Source organism: Hyaena hyaena, unplaced genomic scaffold (assembly GCF_003009895.1).
Source record: "Hyaena hyaena isolate Hyena2069 unplaced genomic scaffold, ASM300989v1 scaffold_105, whole genome shotgun sequence".
Classification (NCBI taxonomy): domain Eukaryota; kingdom Metazoa; phylum Chordata; class Mammalia; order Carnivora; family Hyaenidae; genus Hyaena; species Hyaena hyaena.
Window position 1 is genome coordinate 1172803 of NW_024080737.1, and position 22038 is coordinate 1194840.

The following is a 22038-nucleotide window of genomic DNA, read 5'->3' on the forward strand; positions in this document are numbered from 1 at the left end:
GTGACATAACATAAGGTGAACATATGATACAAGCACAGTAAGTTCTTAAACATAGGGCAATCATGATGGGAAAAACTATACTTGTCTTAACTTTCAATTTCTACTTCAGAGAAATGTCATCATGGTAGCAAATTAAAAGCAGTAATCGCTTGGGGCGCCTGGGTGGCTTAGTCGGTTAAGCGTCCGACTTTCGCTTAGGTCATGATCTCGCGGTTCGTGGGTTCGGGCCCCGCGTCGGGCTCTGTGCTGACTGCCAGCTCAGAGCCTGGAGCCNCGTCGGGCTCTGTGCTGACTGCCAGCTCAGAGCCTGGAGCCTATTTCAGTCTGTGACTCCCTCTCTCTCTGACCCTCCCCTGCTCATGCTGTCTCTCTCTCTCTCTCTCCTAGAAATAAATAAAAACATTAAAAAAAAATTTAAAAAAAAAAAAAAGCAGTAATCGCATTTTTGCTGCTAGTATTCTAAAGGATTGGCATGGACTCCTTTTTTTGCTAGCCTGATGATTGTCTTGATATGCCAATTTAAAAAATAACAGGACGATAGTTTATCTTGGAAATGCTGAGGAAGCAACCTTAGCCCACAATCAAAAACATAATGGAAAAATCAATTTTAATTATTTATGAGGTGTGTAATTTTTCAGTTGACCCATAAGTCTAGCAGCAGAATGGAAAAATGTCCTCTCTCCACTGCTACCCCTCCATAGCTCTCCCTCAAGCTGTTGTTTCTAGCTGCGCCCATACTCTTCTGTCACGCCTGCTCCTTGCATTCAGCAGCACAAAGGAAGGAACAAGAAGGTGCTTGGAGGTGTATTTGCAAGCTGACTAGTGGGGCACCAGATACCCGGGGAGCCAGCATGCTCACTCTCTCCTCTCAGACATTCCACTGGCTGGTTGCTCTGTGACAGTGGTTGGGGTTTTGCTGAGCTGTGGGTGACACCAGTTTTACAACAGTCATGGCTCTGTCTCACCTCTGATTCATCAGCACAGTCCACCAAGCCTAAGGAAAAAAGGCCCAAGCTTCTAGGTCTGGAGTCACCCAGCTGCTGCCACCTATTGGCTGAGAGAAAGGAGGAAGAAGAGAACTGAAGTCACCCATGATATAACCGACCCTCTTTGTCAGATGATGATGCCACAGAGCCTGTTGTCAGAACAGATCTTCCGAGGAGAGTGAGAGCCACAAATCCATCCACCTTACCTCACCATGCTTCTGAGGGCTGACTTATCCCCGCATTGAAGGAAATCCCGGGGATACTTTTATCCTATATAGGCTGGTAGAATCTTCTTCTTCTTCTTTTTTTTCCCATTCTTTTACAACTGATAAAAACAAGGAGTGAGATTTCAATGTTCTTAACGACCACCAGAGGATTCAAAGTTGCTTGCTTCCTAGGTTTAGCAAACATTTGGTTTTTCTGACTGACCTTCACACCCTCTTGCAGGTTGCTGAACGGCTGATGACAATTGCCTACGAAAGTGGAGTTAATCTCTTCGATACTGCCGAAGTCTATGCTGCTGGAAAGTGAGTCAGTCCCTGTTTGTGTCCCTCATGTGGTATTTCTGGTACCAAGAGTCTGTTCAGGGTATTGCTGTCACTCTGGTGAGAAGGGTCCACCCTTCCCACACACTTTGGTGGCATTGCTTTTCTCTCTTCCACTAGTCCCTGTACCAGAGCTAGGGGTACCGACTGCCTCTGGGCCCCTCTGCCCACCCAAACCATCCTATCCCTGGCCCCTATATGAAGAATGGATTGAAAACAATTGCCATGGCCTTCCTAAGGGGCAGAGGTGGCTGGGACCAGAGCAGTGGCAATGGAGCTCAAGAACTGGTAGTTGGACATATGCCAGGGTGACTCAGTCAGTTAAGTGTCCGACTTGATTTTGGCTCAGGTCAAGGTCTCATGGTTCTTGAGTTCAAGCCCCATGTTGGGCCTTGCGCTGACAGTATGGAGCCTGCTTGGGATTCTCTCTCTCCCTCTCTCTCACCGTTACCCTCTGTCCCTACCCCCTCAAATAAATAATAAACATTAAAAAAAAAAAAGTTAGTTGGATATAGGAGTGAGGAAATAAGTGAGCAGATTCCAGTGTAGTGGTTCAAAAGCTAGTCTTGCTGTTTCATAACCACATCTCGTAGTTACTCAACCGCTGAGGGGAACGGGGACGTCCTCTCTGCAGGGAACCAGGGGCTGCTTTTCCTGCCTGAAGGCCCATCCCTCCACCTAGCACAACAAGCAGATCAGAGGTTAAAGGAGGGGTCCTCCAACATGCAAGAAATTGAGTATATTTTGTTGGAGGGCATTTCAGACCATTTCAGACCGTATTCTGAGCACAGGGAAGACTGCAAGAGGGCCTTGCTGCAGAAGCCACACCAGCTACAAGCTTCCCACGGACCCGAGAGCAAGTTCTGGGCTCTGACACTGGGCTCACTGCTCAGTCCCACCATGTGGGGAACGTGCCCTCGGGGAGGCCTCAAGGTCCACGCCCTCCATGTCCTGGCACGAGAAGCACGTTTCAGAACAGAACTGGTGCACCTTGGCCACCTGCTGCCACCACGGGCAGACTGACTCGCGTAGCTCCCAGAAATGCTTGAGCAGCTCTGCCATCTCCCCCCAGGACTGTGGCGGCTAATTCCCCACAGGCCTCAGTCCCCAGCACCCCCTTCCAGGTGAGGAGCACGATCAAACTGCTGGACTTGTAGAATCAAGTTCATCGTTGCCTGGTCTAAGTGCGTTTTCCTCCCGTGGGTTTCCTCCTTTTCAACTGCAGATCTATGTTTGAGGCCTATCCGGGACATTCAGAGCCCACATCTCTGATATTTTCCGTTGAGTCCAAGGAGAAGAAATACAATTGATAAGGCCTTGCTCCCTTCCCACATCTTAGCCTTTCTCAGTGTTTTCTTCATTTCGTGAGTCCTGCTAAGGTTGGAAAAGGGAAGTCCTGTTTGTATTCCTATTATGATCGATGGTTGGTCCTGGTTAATTACTGACTGACTGTCTGGCGTGCACCTGAGCATTTCCCTCTGTGAAATGCAAGGTTGCAAAAGACAGCGTCAGAGACAGAGGGCCAGGGAAGAGAACACTGGTGTCCCGTCCCCTGCGTGTCTGTCTGGAGCATGCTCTGTAGCTACCCGGCAGCATGGCTGTGCACTCCAACAAAGACAGGACTTTCAGCTAAGACAAACCGTGGTTAGTGACGTTCCCCATCTATAGGACTCCAATGAACAAAGTGCTAATTCCGTTGATGTCTCTGTTCACAAAGCCTCTGAGAGCCCACCTGCATCTTACAACATTGATCTGACTGCCAGGGACCTAGAAGAAGGTTTTAGTCTCCTTAACCTTGGGTCCTAGCTCAGGAAGGTGGAGGGGAGAAGACAGTGGAGACGTCTTCGCTGTACCTCTCCACGACCCACGCCAGGGGCAGGAAGAACACTTTTCTACATCTCCTTGCACCTTCCTCCTGTGGCAACATGTGTCACTAGAACCCAGGATGTTCTCCCTGCCGGCCACTGCATCTGCAGCCCTAGACTTTGGGACATCTAAATGCCCACGTGGTTTGTTTTGTTTTGTTTTGTTTTGTTTTGTTTGTTTTTTCATCCTGCAAGATCACCCACAGCTCCATATTTTCTGTCTAAATGGGACAAGGTCTCATTGTCCTCCCTGGTCACAATTGAAGACCACAGTAACTAGAAGGGTAACCTTGACTCCCATTGGACTTCGCCAAGCAGGATATTTATAAATGGGATCAGTGGTTCAAAAACACCAAACTGCCAAATGACTCTGTTGTTTCTTAGTATGAGGACCACAGGCAGTCTCCTGCCAGCCTGTCAGGATTTGGCAGGTGCTTCTGGAATGCTCCAGGAGCAGGATTCTGCAGGCACAAGCAGAAACAGCGGAAACAGTGCCACTAGCCGAGAGCAGCTTCTATTTTGAGGACGTGTAGGCACGGAGAGTTCAAACAAGGAATGGCTCTCGTGTTTTTGGATTGACTCTTGTGTTTCCAGGACATTGTATCCTGAGCTATTATCTGTTTCCCTTCCAGGGCTGAAGTGATTCTGGGGAGCATCATCAAGAAGAAAGGCTGGAGGTAATGCATTCACCATAATCATGTACTTCTCTTTAAACAGACTGTTATTATTTTGTCCCAGAGAAGGAAAAATAAATTGCATAACAACTGAACAAAAGGCTGTCAAAAAAAGTCAATTTTTGGTAAAGAAATGATTTATAGTGGTTTGAAAATTACTTGTGCTTTAAAAAGTATTGACTCGTCATCGATCACAATGAATTACCTTGGGGTTGAGCAGAGAAGGAGGGGATGTTCCTGAGATACTCGTGCATAAAAGAAAGTCACATTTTCATGGTTCCTCACCACTGTTTGTGATAATTTGGTGAAGAACGGCAGATGATAGGAGGCTGATTATTTATACACAGGTACTTATGTTAGCTGTTCATGTTCACTGTTCGTTTTATTGACAACTCCTGATGCAAACAAGTGATGAAAAAAGAAGTCCTTGTGATAAATACCTCAAAGTTCTCTTATATGAACACAATTAGCCTGTGCCTCTGCTGTGTGCCAGAAGCCATATGATCTGGGCATTCGGGGAAGTGCTTCATCTATTGTCCTTGAGGGGTCACATCCCATTGCATCGCTTCCGTAGCCAAAGCCAGCGGTAAAGAGGAACGCCTCATCTGTGGAATGGCAATCCCCCTCCATTTCACTATGCGTGTCAACCATGACAGCCACTTCTTCCCCGCAGGAGTACAGAATCAGGCAAAGACCATGGCACAGGTCTGGGGTCCTCTCCCACTCTGGTAGAAGATTTGCCATTGGCCAAGTAAACCACAGCTCTGTAGTATTCGTGGAAATGGAAACCCAGAAATTCATGGAGATATGAACAAATGAAGTTTAGTGACCTACTTTCTCCCCCTTCCTTGTCCTCCTCCCCCACTCTAGGAATTGTAAAGGGATTAGGAAGAAACTATATTCAGCCTTAAACATGGAAGAATATTCACATCCCCGCCCAATCCTCCACCTTGCCTGTTACCTTCCCACTCACAAGGCTGGTCTGTCTATCACCGCCCAAATCACTTCCCTAGGGCCCCTGGAACACAGTGCTGCAAACTGGCTGGCTTCAGACAGCAGAAATGTGTTCTCTCCCGGGTCTCGAGGCCAGAAGTACAACAGCAAGGTTTGAGTAGAGTCGTGCTCTTTCTGCAACTCTGGATAGAATCCTTCCTTGCCTCTTCCTAGCTTTGGGCTTTAGCAGGCAATCTTGGGCATTCCTGAGCCTGCGCTCAACCTCTGCCTCCATCATCAGATGGTGTTCTACCCTCATGGGTGTCTGTGTGTCTTCTTAAAAGGACGCTAGTCATACTGGATTAAGGACTCACCCTTAATCCAGTGTAGCCTCATCACCTCATCTTAATTTAACTAATTACATCTGTAATGACCGTATTTCCAAATACACTCACTTTCTGAGGTATTGGGGGTTAGGACTTTAACACGTCTTTTTAGGGGACATAATTCAACCCATAACAGAGACCCTAGAGATGAGCCTACTAACAGCGCAGTGAGCTGTGCAGCGAGGTGGAGGCTGACGGAAGATAGCTGAGGGAGGAGGGGAGCGTCGGTATAGGAGCTCCTTCCCCTCAACACCCATAGGGCATCTAACCACCACTCTCCATGGTTTACAGAGCCTAGAATACACCTACAGAAAATGGATTAACATGCATTTTTTTTTCCTTTTTTACAAACTGCCTTTCAGTCTTACAAATAAAACCCAAGCTGTCACCATGCTACATAATATTGAAATCAGCACACAGCTGCCCATACAAGACTGGTGAAAAGACAGACCATATCATCATGGTATGGAGTCTATAAAAGCAATTCCAACTAGCAGACTTGGCTTCTAGTCCTAGGACCACCACTTGCCCACTGTGGAAGTTACTTCCCTTCACTGAGTCTCAATTTCCCCACCTGCAAAATGGACGGCATAACTGTTCATGAAGTGTTGTTCTGTTAAAGTGAGATAACATGTGCCAAAGTATTTTGAAAGCTGAGCTGTATTGCTATAAAATACTCATATTGTCATTCTCCACCACTCAGAAGAGTTGCTGGAAATGCCTCCATGATGGTCGGTGGTCACCTGCCAAGTTGCTGTCAACTCTTGCTATTTGAGCATACATGTTAGTGGGCACACCCATATTGCCCATTTTTCAGAAAGCCTAACTTTGGAAAAACAAGTCCATGATAGTATTTGTATAGAATCGGAAGCTTTGGTGGACCCAGCTGCTCTGAAAAATCCAGAGGACTGCATTCAATTTTTATAATGTTCCACCCAGCCTTTTGTGGAAGATGTGAAAATGTTTGCTAACGGAGCTCTGGCTCCCTTGTGGCAGATTGCTGTTACGCTAGGTATCGTGAGGTTGATGGATTAACCTGGAAAGTGCATCAGCCCTTCTGCGGTGTGTAATCTCCAGATGCACGTATCTGTAGAGCTTCCATTACAGTGATTCAAATTACTTTTCAGGGAATTAACTTCAGTGGGATGGGGTTGCTGACATTTCCTACAAATTTTTCTTGTTGCAGCTAAGCTGTCAGAATTGTCACCCTTGTTCCCCATTGGTTATCATTAATCTTGTGAGCTCTCATACCTGCGGGCCCCGCGGCACTGGCTCTACAGCTGATGGAATTATAAATGCCTTATTTCAAATACTCCCAAAGTTTGGTCTTCACCTTTGAATCTCAAATGGTTTTTTCTCCCCTAGACCAGTTCAATTGAATTACATACTTGGAGAAACTAAATTATACTGAGATCTGCCTCCTGATTTTAAACCGTATGACTGGAGTTCTCAAGACCTTTTTCTTATTCCACCATCATGATGAGACGATTGCCATTTCCTGCCCTTGGGTGTGGTTTTAAGAAGACAATTAGTTTGCTGACAAGATTTCCACATTCCATTCCCTTAGAAACAAAGTGGTTAAAACCTTGTGTTAAAAATCGTAGGACTGTTTTCCTGAAGTAACATTTCCACTTAATAAAGGCACTCAAAGAAATTTTATTCCTGTTTATTGATTCTTATAGTTGACTTTATCATTCGTGTTTCTAAGCAATCAGTTCCTGCCTGAATGTGACGGTTGGAAAGCGTAATAACTCAGAGCCACTAGGGCCCATGGTCCTTGGCACAGGGTGGACTTTGCCCCAGGAGAGCTCACGCTCAATCAACGTTATGTCAGATGCTAAATAAGTGTTAGCTGGTGCTACTAAAGCAATCCGTCCTTTTTGCCAATGCATTCCTCCTCTCATTTACCACTTCTGCCCCTCCATGCTTACCAGTCACCCTCTTCACCACACCCTCCCCATCCGCGGCTGGTGTCACAGCCTCCTCCTCCCGTGCCTCCAGGCGTAGGTCACTCCCCTACTCACCTTCAACCTCTTTGCCTAGGATCTGACTTCACGTCCCCTCTCACCAGCTTTCCCTGGTCCCAATATTTCAGGGACATGAATGAACTAATTCACCTCTTTACCAATTTTTTTAATGGGCAGTACAATAAACTCTTTCTGATGCTATAATATCCTGACTCTGTACCATAACCAACAATTTATTGAATATTTCTGTTTGTGTAACATACAGGAGGTCCAGCCTGGTCATAACAACCAAACTCTACTGGGGTGGAAAGTAAGTTAAATACCTATTATTTTCCCTCCTTGACAGGAAACAACTAGTAGTTCATGCTTTTATCCTTTTGGGCAACCATTTTACATCTAACGTACTAAAATTCATTGGTATGGGGAGAAAAAGTATTTTTTCTGCCTTGAAGGAAATAACAATGAGCCTAGGATTCAATTTTAGCCAGATGCCCCAAAGAAATTTAGTGGTCACTTGTTACTAAGTGATTCGTGGAGATTTTCAAATACCAACCTCATACTAAGAACCATTTCCAAAGTAGAGTTCAAATTTTGGGCAAAGAAAATAAGCACGTAGCATCACAGAAGAAAAGCTCCTCAAACCTGCCAAAAGTCAGAGACTTCCATGGAATGCAAAGATAAAAATATCTTGTCTGGCTCCACATGTAAGTCTCTGATCATTTCTGCAGAAGGCTCTGAATGTGTTGATCAAAAGGACCGCCTTTTGGAGAATAACAGAAGCTACTATATCACTCACTGGCAGGCAAATGAAAGCGAGGTCCGCTCTCTGTTGTGGGATGCAAACAAATTTCACAAGATGAATTGGCATCTGATGAATCTACTGGTGTTTGAACTGGTATTTACATGATTCAACAGAACTTAAAAGTCTGACCTTTTTGACAAACATGTAAGAAAACAGCAAGCTATTTCATATACCTTTTTGTGGAAATCACAAATACGAAGTCTTAACAAAGAAACAATAAAAAAACGCCAACAAACCAAACCTTATTTGCCTCCCTATAACTGAGAGGGAATAGTTAAAAACAAAATTGAAGACAGAGGACGTCTCCTTTGGAGTCTTCTAATCAAAATGTGTATGTGTATACACAGATACACACACTCATATTTTATTGCTGTTTTTGAGCCTGTTTATGATGACTATGAACAGAAAGATGGAATTTAGACTTTATTACTACTGTAACCTATAGAAAAATAAAGCAACATGGTGCCTATGAGAAATCTAGATTTACGTTGTCTGTGCCCTAATTTATGGTGCTATTGTTTAGTGCAATGGTACTTAAAACCTTGCCTATACTTTAGAAATAAACAGAGAATAAGTTAACATACAAGAGCCATTATGTAGTAGAGTACTGCATACAATAATATTCAATGTTTTTATAAAAGATACAAAATCACCAAAGGCAAATGGTAAACTACCATGTTTTAAAAAGAGGTTGCAAAAGTATTGACATTAAAGAAACATTTCATAAATACTTTAAAATACAGGACTGTATTTCTTCCTAATTGACCAGATCTTGAAGCTTATCTGAGAAGAAAAAAGTCCTAGTTAAATGTTTGTCTTCTTAGGATACTAATGTAAGAGGGGCGCCTGGGTGGCTTAGTCGGTTAAGCATCCGACTTTCGCTTAGGTCATGATCTCGCGGTTCGTGGGTTCGAGCCCCGCGTCGGGCTCTGTGCTGACTGCCAGCTCAGAGCCTGGAGCCTCTTTCGGTCTGTGACTCCCTCTCTCTCTGACCCTCCCCTGCTCACGCTGTCTCTCTCCCTCCTAGAAATAAATAAAACATTAAAAAAATTTTTTTAAAAAAAGGATACTAATGTAAGAGAGACTTACAACACATTTTAACAAAAAGTAATTATTAAGTTTCTCTTGAAAGTCAAAAGGCACTTCCAAATTTGATTATCTTCTCAGAAAAGCTGATATTATCAGCAGCTCACAAACGTATATCAAGGTGTTTTTTTGGGGGGGCGGTCAGGGGGGTTGATTAAGACTAAGGAAGGAAGGCTAAGCCATGTGTCACGTTATATGCAGATGGGGTGTATGTGGCTGAGTTGTTATTAATATTGTGTGATGAGAGTCATGGTCAATTCATCACCTGGGTCTCCAAAGAAAAGGGGCTCAGTGTGTTGCCCACCAGCCTCCTCTCCTCAGCCTGTGGTATAGAATTTGCCAAGAACAGGGTATAAAATTAGCAATTCAATCTAGAATGAGTATTCCTCTGTACTTTTGAAATGGCAATTTAAAAAAAACACACTGCCACTCAAAGTCATTTGCTTCTTTTTCTTGTTAGGGCTGAAACGGAAAGAGGGCTGTCAAGAAAACATATTATCGAAGGTAGGTACAGCTGCTTCCATTTTATTCTCAATTGCGGGCTGCTGATTCAAGAAAGGCATCAACCAAATAGGTTCAAAACCCACTGGGAGGGGGAAAAGCTCTATAAAAAGAATCACAACCAACAACAATCTTTGTGGGGTTTAATGTAGGAGTGTGGTGATATAGAGAAGACAATGGGAACATAAAGAAAAAAAGGCAAATTTTCTAGAACTCGTCTTATTTACAGCTGGACTAACATTAATAAAACACTTCCCTAAGACTTTCTAAAAGGTTTTAATTGAGATGTAAGTTACATAACATGAATTTTGTCCATTTAAAGTGTATAATTTATTGGTCCTGAGCACAATAACAGAGTTGCGTGATCATCACAAATTCAGTTTAAAACATTTTCATCACTCCTAGTACCTACTCGCAGTCAGTTCCCTCCCTCTCCCTACCCTCGTTCACAGCCCCAAGTAACCACTAATCCACTTTTATCTCTCTAAACTCGCCAATTCTGGATATTTTATATGAAAGAGATCATACAGTGTATAATATTTTGTGATGGGCTTTTTTCACTTAGCATAATGTTGATATTGTAACACGTATCAAAACATGTATCATTTTTACTGCCAATAAACATTCCATTGTATAGATATACCCCATTTTGTTTATCCATTTGTCAGTTGATGTACATTTGGGTTGTTTTCATTTTTTGACTTCTGAATAATACTGCTATGAATATCTACGTACAAGTTTTGAGGTGGATATATGCTAAGACTCTGATAGCTTTATCCTATTTTAAATTTTTATTCTTTAAACATTTGGTAGAATTCACCTGAGAAGCCATCAGGTCCTTTTGTTTGTTGGGAGTTTATTGATTACTGATTTAATTTCTTTGCTAGTAATTTGTGTGTTCATATTTTCTATTTCTTTTAAATTCAGTTTTGGTAGGTTCTATGTTTCTAGGAATTTATCCATTTCTTCTGGATTGTCCAGTTGGCTGGCATAAAATTTTTCAAGGCTTGGTGGTTCTTAAAGAATGATATGCATTTTTTAAAAATTGTAGAAAATTACACTGAGTAACTGGTTCAGTGAGCCATTGCTTTTGTAATTGTACTGAAACCTTTGTAGAGCCTGGAAATGAACAGGAAATAGTACAGTCTTCTAGAACTCTTATGTAGTAGAGTACTACTCTACTTCATTGGGAAGATTATAAGAACTGTGAGGAATTTTTATGTATTTCTTGTTTGTTTGTTTGTTTTTTTAATTTTTATTTATTTCTAGGAGAGAGAGAGAGATAGACAGCTTGAACAGGGGTGGGTCAGAGAGAGAGGGAGACCCAGACTCTGAAACAGGCTCCAGGCTCTGAGCTGGCAGTCAGCACAGAGCCCGACGCGGGGCTCGAACCCACGAACCGCGAGATCATGACCTAAGCGAAAGTCAGACGCTTAACCGACTAAGCCACCCAGGCGCCCCACTTGTTTGTATTTTTTTAAAAAAATGTTACACTTCAACCTTTTGCAATAAAAGAAAGATGTTAAATAAGGCTATATAAATCCAAGGGTTTTTTTTTTTTGTTTTTTTTTTTTTAATCCAAGGTTTTTATAACTTTAGAGTCATGATTAATTATTAAGACAGATGATTTTTCTTCTTTTTATAATTAGTTTCACTTATGAAATACCAAAGTCAACAAAAACATGAAATACACTCTAATCTCACCACTTTAAAAATAAAAACAAAGAAGTCCTCCTTTTGCTTACCTCATCTCATTCCACAGTGTGACAGTCTGGTACACGTCCTTCCCAACTTATCCCAACAGTTAAATTTATCTATCTATCCACACTTATAAATACAAAAACACAGGTATGAAACCAGTGGAATCAAGCTATACATATTAACCTGAAGTTTACTTTTTTCCAAAATTAAAATACATTTTTAGACATATACACACCCACATACACATGCACACATACACATGATTTGCAGGTTATATCTTGGTTTTAGTGTTACAAAATACCATACAAATGGCTGCCCTTATGTATATGTGATAGATACTGGAAGCAGCATTGTTAAGTCAAAGAAGAATGCATGTTTTAAATTATTTTCTAAAAAGGAATATACCAATCTGATGGATGAGTTCATTTTATTTATTTATCTAATTATACATTTATTTATTAATGAATTTCAGCTACTTTTTAGAATTTTGTGCTTTTTCTAAGAATTAACTTTTCATATTCTTAAGCTTTTTTTCTTTTGAGTTACTCGTTTTGATCTTATTAGTTTTCAGGAGCTCTTTGTATATTAATATTGTTCACTTCTGTTAGTTACATATGTTGTAAATATTTTCTTCCAGACTGTCGTTTCATTATAAAGTTTCTTTTTTTCCCTCCCCATAAACTTAATCTGAAAGATAATATTGAATGTGAAGACATTCACCCCAGTTTAGAAATTGGAGATTTTTAGTAACATATAAAGAGAACTACTTGGATAGATTTTAGACTTCCACTAGGGGAAAAAAATAGTTTTGGTCTTCAATCATTTAATTTAAAAAGGAGAATTTTGGAGTGACTGGCTGGCCCAGTCAGTGGAGTATGTCACTCCTGATCTCAGGATTATGAGTTAGAGCCCCACATTGGGTAGAGATTACTTTAAAAAAATAAAAATTAAAAAATTAAAAATTAAATAAAATAGAAACTTTTTGAAGCCAGATTTTGGAAAATATATTTATATTGCATATATTTAACATTAGATATATATAATTTGTTAATAGTAATTATTATATCACTATTAAGAAACAAATTTGGAATCAGTAATTACTATATTACTATTAACAAACAAATTTGGAATCAGTTGTTTCCAAAGTTTTTGTATGAGTCTGGTATTTCTCACTAACTGATTTTTAATATATTTCTAAGCATTGGGCTTTGAAGCCAGACAAACCGTGGGTCAAGTCTCAGCTTCGTCATTTATGAGCAAAGGGACTTTGTGCAAGTTACTCAACCTTACTAAGCCTCCATCTCCTTCATTATATGATGGGCTATAAATATTCCTACTTTGTGACATTACTATACAGAAACTGAAGTTAGAGAATTCACATCGAGCACAATATCTGTCACATAATAAGCACTTAATCAATGTTACTTTTGTCATTAGTATCATCATTCTTAACAGTGCCACTGCTGGTCTTCATACCATGGAGAAGTGCACCCTTTACTAAGTAACGTTCTAAGGCTGCCACAGTGAATAAGCACGTTCTAGCACCAGAGAAAGCTTTCACATTCCTAAACCAAACAAAATCCTTTCTTAGGCCTTAGTGCCCAACTTGACATTGCATGTAAAATCCAGCCTGCCTCTTGAAACTATTAGTATTCCTGCCTAGCACTTGCCCCCATGACTTGGGTCATCTACCGTGACATCTGTCCATAAGATGTAACTGCCCCCTCTCAAAGAGAAATAACTCATGTAAGCTTGTTGTACTAAGCTGAAAAACAAGGCAGTCGTGTGTTGCCTGGAACCTTCTTGTTTCTCTTTTCTTTTTAATCTAGTTAAAATTGATTAAAAAGGAGATTCAGAAAATGGTACAGGATGGTAATCATCAGAGAATATAAAGTCAAGGAAAGAAAGACTGGAGAAAGTTGCTGTGCTTTTTACTGCCTCTCCATTGCTTTAATATTTACCAGTGTGTCCATAATTTCAAAATTTTCTTTTTTTAAATCAGTTTTCTGCAAGCCCCATACAACTTAATAGAAATACCTTAAATTCTCTGTCCTTTTAAATAAGTCAGGGATTCTCTTAGGAACTAATCAATCTCTCAGGAGGGGTAAACCAGTTCAGCTGAAAATTCAAAATGACCCAGATTTAAACTTTAACACGTTTGAAACTTCTGAGACTGAAGAAGAATTGGGATTATTTATTAGTATGCTGTTACTGTTTATTTTGCAGGGCATAACTTCAGCCTAAGACAAAGATGCTCATGAGTCCAAGAGTCAGCTGAAAAGGATATTTCTAGGCAGTTTGATATTAGGGAACTGAATGAATTTTGCAGAAGAAAAAAAGAGGAGTGGGATTTCTAGGCCCCAAATAAAATTTGAAGAGGTTTACAAATCATTATCCTTGGATTTCATTGCTATTTGTTTTGTGATGAAGCAGACTTTATTAAACATTGGAGATTCATATGCACATTAAATTTAGAAAGTGTTCTTAGAGCTTAAATTCATATGCACTTTAAAAAGTGTTTATCAACTGATGAATGGATAAAAGTGTGTGTATACACATATACATATACACAATGAAATCCTACTTGGCAATGAGAAAGAATGAAATCTTGCCATTTGCAATAACGGATGGAACTGGAGGGTATTACACTGAGTGAAGTAAGTCAGGCAGAGAAAGACTGATATCCTATGTTTTCACTCAAATGTGGAATTTGAGAAACTTAACAGAAGACCATAGGAGAAGGAAAGGGGAAAAGATACTTTCAAACAGAGAAGGCAAAACATAAGAGACAAATACAGAGAACAAACTGAAGATGGATGGGAGGCAGGGGGCAAGGGGAAATAGGTGATGGGCATTGAGGAGGGCACTTGTTGGTTTGAGCACTGAGTGTTGTATGTAAGCAATGAATCATGAAAATCTACTCCCGAAGCCAAGAGCACACTGTATACACTGTTTGTTAGCTAACTTGACAAGAAATTATAATTTTTAAAAAAGTGTTCTGGGGCAACTGGGTGGCTCAGTTGGTTAAGCATCCGACTTCAGCTCAGGTCATGATCTCACAGCTCCCGAGTTCGAGCCCTGCATCAGGCTCTGTGCTGACAGCTCGGAGCCTGGAGCCTGCTTCAGATTCCGTGTGTGTGTGTGTGTGTGTGTGTGTCTGCCCCTCTCCTCACTCGCTCACTCTCTTGCTTGCTCTCTCTCAAAAATAAACATTAAAAACATTTTTGAAAGTGTTCTTAGAAATCAGGACAGAAGTTCAATTCATGTAGAGTTCAGGCCACTTTAATGCTGCGTGACCTTGGCCACCTGAGCTGGTTTACAGAGTGTCAAATGAGCTTGACTTGTATATAATGCAGTTTTGAAAAATTTCATATGAAAAACCCTTTTCAGGGAGCTCACGATCCTTCACTTGGATCCAATTAGGAACAACATATTTCTTGGATTCACAAGGAGGAAAAATTTCACTAATAGGTTATTATAGCCATTTAGAATCCCAAGGTCCTATCAAGCTTTGAAGTTCTTTTCATTCAACCATTTCACAAACACTCTTGAAGGCCCGTTTTTTGCCAGTGTTAACATTTAGCAGATCAAATTTCCTTAGTATATTATATGAAAAAATATAATAGCTTGGTAAGTCAGATAATAAGATTATGTCAACTGTATACTTTCACAGGGAAAGGCTGTGTCTCAGTGTATGTTTGTCATCTAGATAAATGACAGTTTTGTTATAGGATTCAAAACACAAACCCACTATCATTTAGGAGTAGGAGACGAAAATAATCTGAGAAAGTATTGCTTAAACCTTTTTAATGAATGGCAAATGTTAAACCTAGTTATCTGAACTTTTCTTTTAAAAACATGACTTTTTCAATTAAAGATTAAATTTCTTAATGGGTGGATTCACCATTCACCACAAATTCCTTCCCAGTGTTCCATGTGCATACAAAACTGAAGTCACCCACTCAGGATAACCGTGTTTCATAATGTGAGGTGCAGCCACATAGATTATTCTGATACAGCACAGTACTTATACAAATAACCAGACATGTCTTAAATCATGACTGAGAGGTCTGCCAAGAAGAAGGTGGAAAATTATATAGTGAAAGGGTGGCCATCATTGAAGGCAGCATTTGTTTTTCAAGCTAGAAAGGAAAGCAAGTGTGTGGACACAGCGTGTTTGAGTAGAACCCTCAAAGAATCTCCAAACTCTGAATCTCCTTGTTTCTACACAATTCAGCGGGCAACACTGAACATCTGATCTTCCTCTGACCATGCCAGTGTGCTTAACATCTGGAGTGAGCATATTTCTTTAGATGCCTGTGCAACAGGCTTAAATTGAATTAAAATTTCCCTTATGAACAATACAGTTCCTGTTAATCTGCAGAACCCAAAAGGGAAAAGAGCTTAGATTTCTTTTTTCACTTGAAAGCTATTTTCTTTATATATCATAATTTATTAGCCTGCGGACTTCTGAGGAATTGCCAGTTAACTTGTAAACATCTCAGGGACAGGGAGCTTTTCTCCTGCTTCTCCCGTATTCGCTTCCACAGACGCTGGGTCGGTGCCGAGGGACAGACTAAAGCCAAAAGTACCTTCAGCAAGTGCATTCACTGCACTGGTGCACTTATCTCCCTTAAGTTATGATTAGCTGCCCGGATGTTCCTCTATAGCCAAGGTTAATGTATTTTTGCACGTCTACTTAAACTTAAAACAATACCTGGCCCCAAGCCAGTGCTCCACAAACATTTGCTAAGTGGAGCTAGAACATGACTATTTGCTTATTGGAAATAAACCCTAAATGGCTTTCAAGGAGACATTTGTTGAGCCTGTCATTATATTGCTACAATGTAACTATTTCTATAATATTAAAGCATCCAAATGAGAAAAGACAGGAGGGCCTGATTTGGTTTGTCGTCACGTGAAGCATTAAAGCAGAAAGATCGTTTAACTCCATTTTGTCTTTGGACAGATGAAGAAACCAAGGCCCAAAGAGGTTAACAGGCCTAGGCAAGGTCATTCAGGCCAGCTGACTCAGTACCCTGGACCCCAAACCCTGTGCCTCCCCTGCACATAGACCTTGCCTGTGAACGCCAGGCTGGTCCACCCAGCTGCCAAGAGCGCCTTGTGCTTCACTGATGTGTTGCTCAGACTTACGTGGCTCTGACCACAGCTCCCACCAATCTGATTTCCCCAACTTCCCTGTCTTACTAACAGTCACCTCACTTTTCAGGCCAACAATCTAAGAGTCATCCTTGATGCCTTGACCTCCACACTCTGTATCCAGCACAACAGCAAGTCCTCTTATTTCTACTTACACAACTTGTCCAGAGTTTGGACACTTCTTACCAACTTGGTGACCTGCTCACTGGCCTCCCTCCCTGCTTTCACCCTTGCCTCCGACAGGTCATGCTCAGCAGGCCCATGACCAGCTCAGACGGAGATTTGATAATGTCATCTCCCCTGCTTAACTGCTATTTCCCCGTGTCCCAACCCCTTACCAATGATTTTCCATCTCACAGAGAGTAAAACCCAAAATTTACACCATGGATTTCAAGACTTTATATGATTGAGACTTTCAAAGTTGGGGACAGGATCTCTGAGAGATACAATCTCCTCCCACTTCACTTCAAAGTCAGAGTGGGAGTTCAGGCGGATCACTGACATGATGCAGCACATCATTTCCTATATTCTCACATGAGTACACTTGAATCTTGGCCTAAATATCAAGAAAAAAAAAAAATGCCTTCCAGAGAAAGAATTGAGAGGCAAGGAATGACGAAATACAATGAGACTGACCTTCATATCAAGTTCATGCCATTATTAATGGGTACACATTATTACCTTGAACAATGAACCCATGCCAATAGATGCTCTCACTATGCTCTGCTTGCTCTTTGGAGATAAATACAGTGTCCATGCATCTTTATACTTCCAGAGCCCAGCACCGTTTGAGGATCAAATTGGGATTTAGCACGTGCTTCGGACATGGGAGAGTAAATGACTCAAGTCATAGCCCTACAAAGGGGCCAAGCCAGCCAGAGCTTTTTCTCCTAGAGAGTTCTGCCCATGCTGAGCTGTTGAGAAGAGCCACCAAGTGATAGGGCCATTATCAGAAAGGAGGACACTTGTTTCCTGTGCCAAGCATAGGCCAGAACTGTCACTGAATACCTCCCTCCAGAATCAGGAGGCCCACTGAAAATCTTTAGCATTTAGTCTTCACCACCTCTGATTCTGAACCTTTCCAGATATGAGCACCACTGTGATAATTGCCACATTTCTATAGACTATTGCGCTAACAAAGTGCTTGACAGCTGGTTTTATTTGCTCTCTGGAGTAGTGATCCTGAAGGTAATAAGTATTGTTATCTTCGCTGTAGATTAGAGACCTGAGTCACACACACTCACACACAGACACGCACATGCCAAAAGAAAAAAAAAAAGGTCAAATAACTCGGGTTGAATCATACAGCATGCTAGAGCACAGATTTCCAACCTTTCCAACCTGTGATACCCTATTATTTGTTCACTTGGTTATCCTGTCCTCCCCTGACTTCCTCCATATGCACGATTGCTTCCAAAAAGTGGCTTATATCATAGTGCTTTTTAAGGTAAATTTTATTTCAAGATGTCCCTTGAGAAAGCTGGTGATAATCCGGGCCTGAAAGTCACCGCAGGTTTTTGAGAGCAGGCATTGGAACTTATCACACCTGGGTGCCCTAATCTATTCATCAACCCTTCTTTTAAGAAGCCACCATCAAAGACAATCATCTCTCAATGAATGGAAAATATTTCCGGAACTATATCCAACCACTTCATTTTCCTGTCAGAAAAGTAATTGTGGCTGGCTGGTAAACCAGTTTGAAAAATCAAATTTAAATGAGCCAAATTTAAATGTATAAGAGTCTCATTTAACATGCAATTAATTTTATGCCTATAATAAAAACAGAAAAACCACCGGTCTTCCTGAGGAATTTAACAGGCTGATAAGGAAATGCTGTGCTTCATGGAAATGAGATAAAATGATTCTTGAACTGTCATCCTTTTGGTTGCATAATATTATATACAATGCTTTCTATTTCAGGGAAGTATTAATTTTGCTGAAATTAAATAATTTTTTTTCTGCCTAGTCCCGGGAATGTAACCAAATGGTTAGGGCTGGAACTTAGATTATTAGTTCCAGAATTTTTTTTTAAACTCTCACTCTCTCCTTTATATCTCCTTTATAAGTCTTTATAGCTTCTAGCGTTTTTGTTTCTTCCCCAAATAAAGGGGAATAATAGAAATGGTAGAGCTCAGCTATGTTTAAGGTTCTTCAAGCTTTGTTCCAATTAGTAAAATGTTGAGCAAAACCTTCATTTGCCAATCCTTTGATTCTGTTACAATCCATGTGTGTATTAAGATGGGTTTGGCAGTCACTTATTTCTGATTTATACCACTTTAATATTTTTGATGTGCAAAAAATCTATCCCATCCCACTTTTCAAGAAGAAAGAAGTTAAACTCTTAGGTTACTTATTATTCTAAACTTTGCTTCTAGATATTGCCATAGATGAGTCACTATGAAAGATCATTACGGAGTATTGGTTTTTCAGGTGGGGAAGGAGTACTGAAGCTATTGAGAAAATTGCAAGTCTCTTCTGTGTTAAGGACAAAGTCAGCCTTTGAGATCTATATCTATATATTCTAAATGTTTATTTCGCAAGAGAATGTGCAGATGAGCAGGGGAGGGGCCGAGAGAGAGGGAGAGAATCTCGAGCTGGCTTCAGTCTATCAGCACAGAGCCCGATGCGGGGCTCTATCCCACAAACTGACATCATGACCTGAGTAGAAATCAAGAGTCAGATACTTAACCAACTGAGCCACCTGGGCACCCCAATATATTTTTTAAAGGTTCTAGGGGCCAATTAATATGTCATTGTATTCCATGTCTTTTTGAAACAAATGCGGTGCTTTTTTTAAGGTTTTTTTTTATTTAATGTTGAAAGAAGAGAGAGAGCACAGGCACATGAGCAGGGGAGGGGCAGAGAGGGAGAGAGAGAATCCCAAGCAGGCTCCATGCTGTCAGTGCAGAGTCAGATGTGGGTCTTGATCTCACAAACTGTGAGATCATGACCTGAGTCAAAGTCAAGAGTCAGATGCTCAGTGGACTGAGCCACGCAGGTGCCCCCGTGCTTTGTTTTTAAAGTAAATTTTTAAAGGAAACCAAACTTCAACTATTTCTAATAGTTTTTATCACACTTACATTTTTGGGGTTTTTCCTGCCTCTGTTCCCAGGACTGAAGGGCTCCCTCCAGAGGCTGCAGCTTGAGTATGTGGATGTAGTCTTTGCAAATCGCCCGGACAGCAACACCCCCATGGAAGGTGAGTGACAACATTTGATAAAAGACTCTAAAGTTATTGATCTAAGCTTGATGACTTCTTTCACTAATGGCAGAAAATGAACCGTATTCAGACTTATTTGATTGAATATGGAAAATTAAAACCTTTCCAGTTGATGCCTTTTGGCCTCTGTTTACCCTCAAAGCAAAGCTCTGCATCCTTCATCTCCATTCATTTTGTAAGCAGTCCCAGGTATCGGGCTTGCGGCTCCTGCCCATTACAGTGCTCACTTTTTCCAGGTTTGTTTCCCTTCTGCTATTTCATCAACTAAACCAATAAAATTAATTGGAAGGGGAGTTTATAACCCAACCATCATTATATTGGAGGAAGTCCCCTGATGATCCTTCTCTTTTGTAATGACTAGGTCTGATTAGCTTCCAATTTGTGGTAACAAGTGCTCAGTGGTACCATGAGCAGAGGTTTTATAAGAATGACTACTTCAAAATGAGACTCTTCATTGCAATTTGGGTTTTGATTCTCAAGGAGCTACAACATTTTGTTGCCTTTCTGTTACAACTATTTGAAGACAAAAGTCAGGCATCTCCCTGAGGAAAATTTGAGAATGTTCCTAAAACTAAGTTTTTGTCAATTTACATTTGTTTATGGAGCCTACCTAAGATGAAGGAGAAAGAAGACAGTTTGGGAGGACAAATTAATAAGAATGTTCTAGTTAACTGAGATTTACAGTCATGGATTAGATTTACCTGAGGTGAATGAGAACAAAGATATTTGGGGGGGGGTGGGTAAAAAGTCATTTGAGGTTTACAATATGACATACATTTGCACATTTTCAAGGACCTAGAGTATAGTAATCAACAAAAAATTACACTGAAGATAATTCATCCTTGATGATTCAAAAGGTAATCCAAGATCTTGTAATAAATCAGGTTCTGTAAAGGGCGTTTTTTGCTGTAGGGTTATAGAAGTTATTGAGGTTCCAAGTGATTGTACATACGAAAGTATATCTGAATTTTTTTGTAGGTTGCATTTCTGACAAAAAAATATTAGGGAAATTATCTTCCTTGCCATTTATCTCTTGTTCAACTACAGAGAAATGTTAACATATATATGTTTATACATCTAATTTTCTCCTAGAGTTTTCCACTTTTTTGATTCGGAGAAAATCAGTTTATTATAAAGCAATAGCAGTGCTGGAGATTCCTAAGTGTATAAGTGGCTCTGTTGGTTAAGTGTCCAACTTCAGCTCAGGTCATGATCTCAAGGTTCATGGGTTCGAGCCCCACATCAGGCTTTGTGCTGACAGCTCAGAGTCTGGAGCCTGCTTCAGATTCTGTTTATTTTTCTCTGTCTCTGTGCCCCTACCCCACTGATATTCTGTCCCTCTCTCTCAAAAACAAATAAACATTAAAAAAAAATTATCCCTGGAAATGACCTAGAAATGCATAGTTTTATTAAAGTAAAGAATAGGTATTTCTTAAAGCAATCATAAACATCTTATTAGTGTAAGAAGTGCTCATTGCAAGGATAATATGATGCCACACTCTTCTCAATGACACATTAAAAGAGAACACTAAAGCTATCTGACGAACAAAAGCATCAAATAAAATGCCGTTTAGTGGAGCCTGTGAAAGACTGAAATTGCTTCCCATTTTAAGTGTTTGGTGGCGCTCTCTTCCTCTTTGCAATCATACCACGTTTAGGATAGAAGAACATCTGGGATAGAAGAACATCTTTTTTTTTTTTTTTTTTTTTGTGCATGTGCCCATTTTACCCACCCTACCCTCATGTCTAATTTTAGAGCTATAATGCAGGAGTCGCTCAAGCAGAAAACATTATAATTTGGATTTTCTACCTCTAGAAGGGAGACGTTCTCTATTAGGATCTAAGCTATGTGATACCAGTACAATAATGGTGCTTGTTGTATGAACACTGATTATGTGTTGAAATTTATTAGAAGGGAGCTTCAGAATGTTAACATTAAAAACACAAGATTGCTGTCCCATAAAATTTGTAATTACAGCGTTGTCCATCCTTTGCTAGAATCAGAGAACATTTTAATTTTCCCTGAGTTTCTCATACAAAATTCCACAAAGCAGAATATTTTATCAAGCCATTTTATCAAGAGTCATTGTCCAAGTTTAGAAGTCTAAGGAAGGATGTCAGACAATAGAAATTTGCATTTGTGGATGATAAGGTCAAGGAACATGGCATTTTGTAACCCGACAGCCATCAGCCACGTCATGCTAGAATGTAG

The 22038-nt window shown here is 40.6% G+C and overlaps 1 protein-coding gene across 1 annotated transcript in view; it reads left to right on the plus strand.

Annotated features, from left to right (window-relative positions):
* The window catches only part of KCNAB1 (potassium voltage-gated channel subfamily A member regulatory beta subunit 1), a 190908-nt gene that overhangs the window by 106120 nt on the left and 62750 nt on the right, over positions 1-22038 (plus strand). Inside the window, exons 6-10 of the mRNA XM_039236026.1 lie at positions 1434-1513; positions 4029-4073; positions 7622-7666; positions 9705-9748; positions 19719-19805. Coding sequence (XP_039091957.1) covers positions 1434-1513; positions 4029-4073; positions 7622-7666; positions 9705-9748; positions 19719-19805 — 301 coding nt within the window. The remainder of the gene's footprint in view (positions 1-1433; positions 1514-4028; positions 4074-7621; positions 7667-9704; positions 9749-19718; positions 19806-22038) is intronic.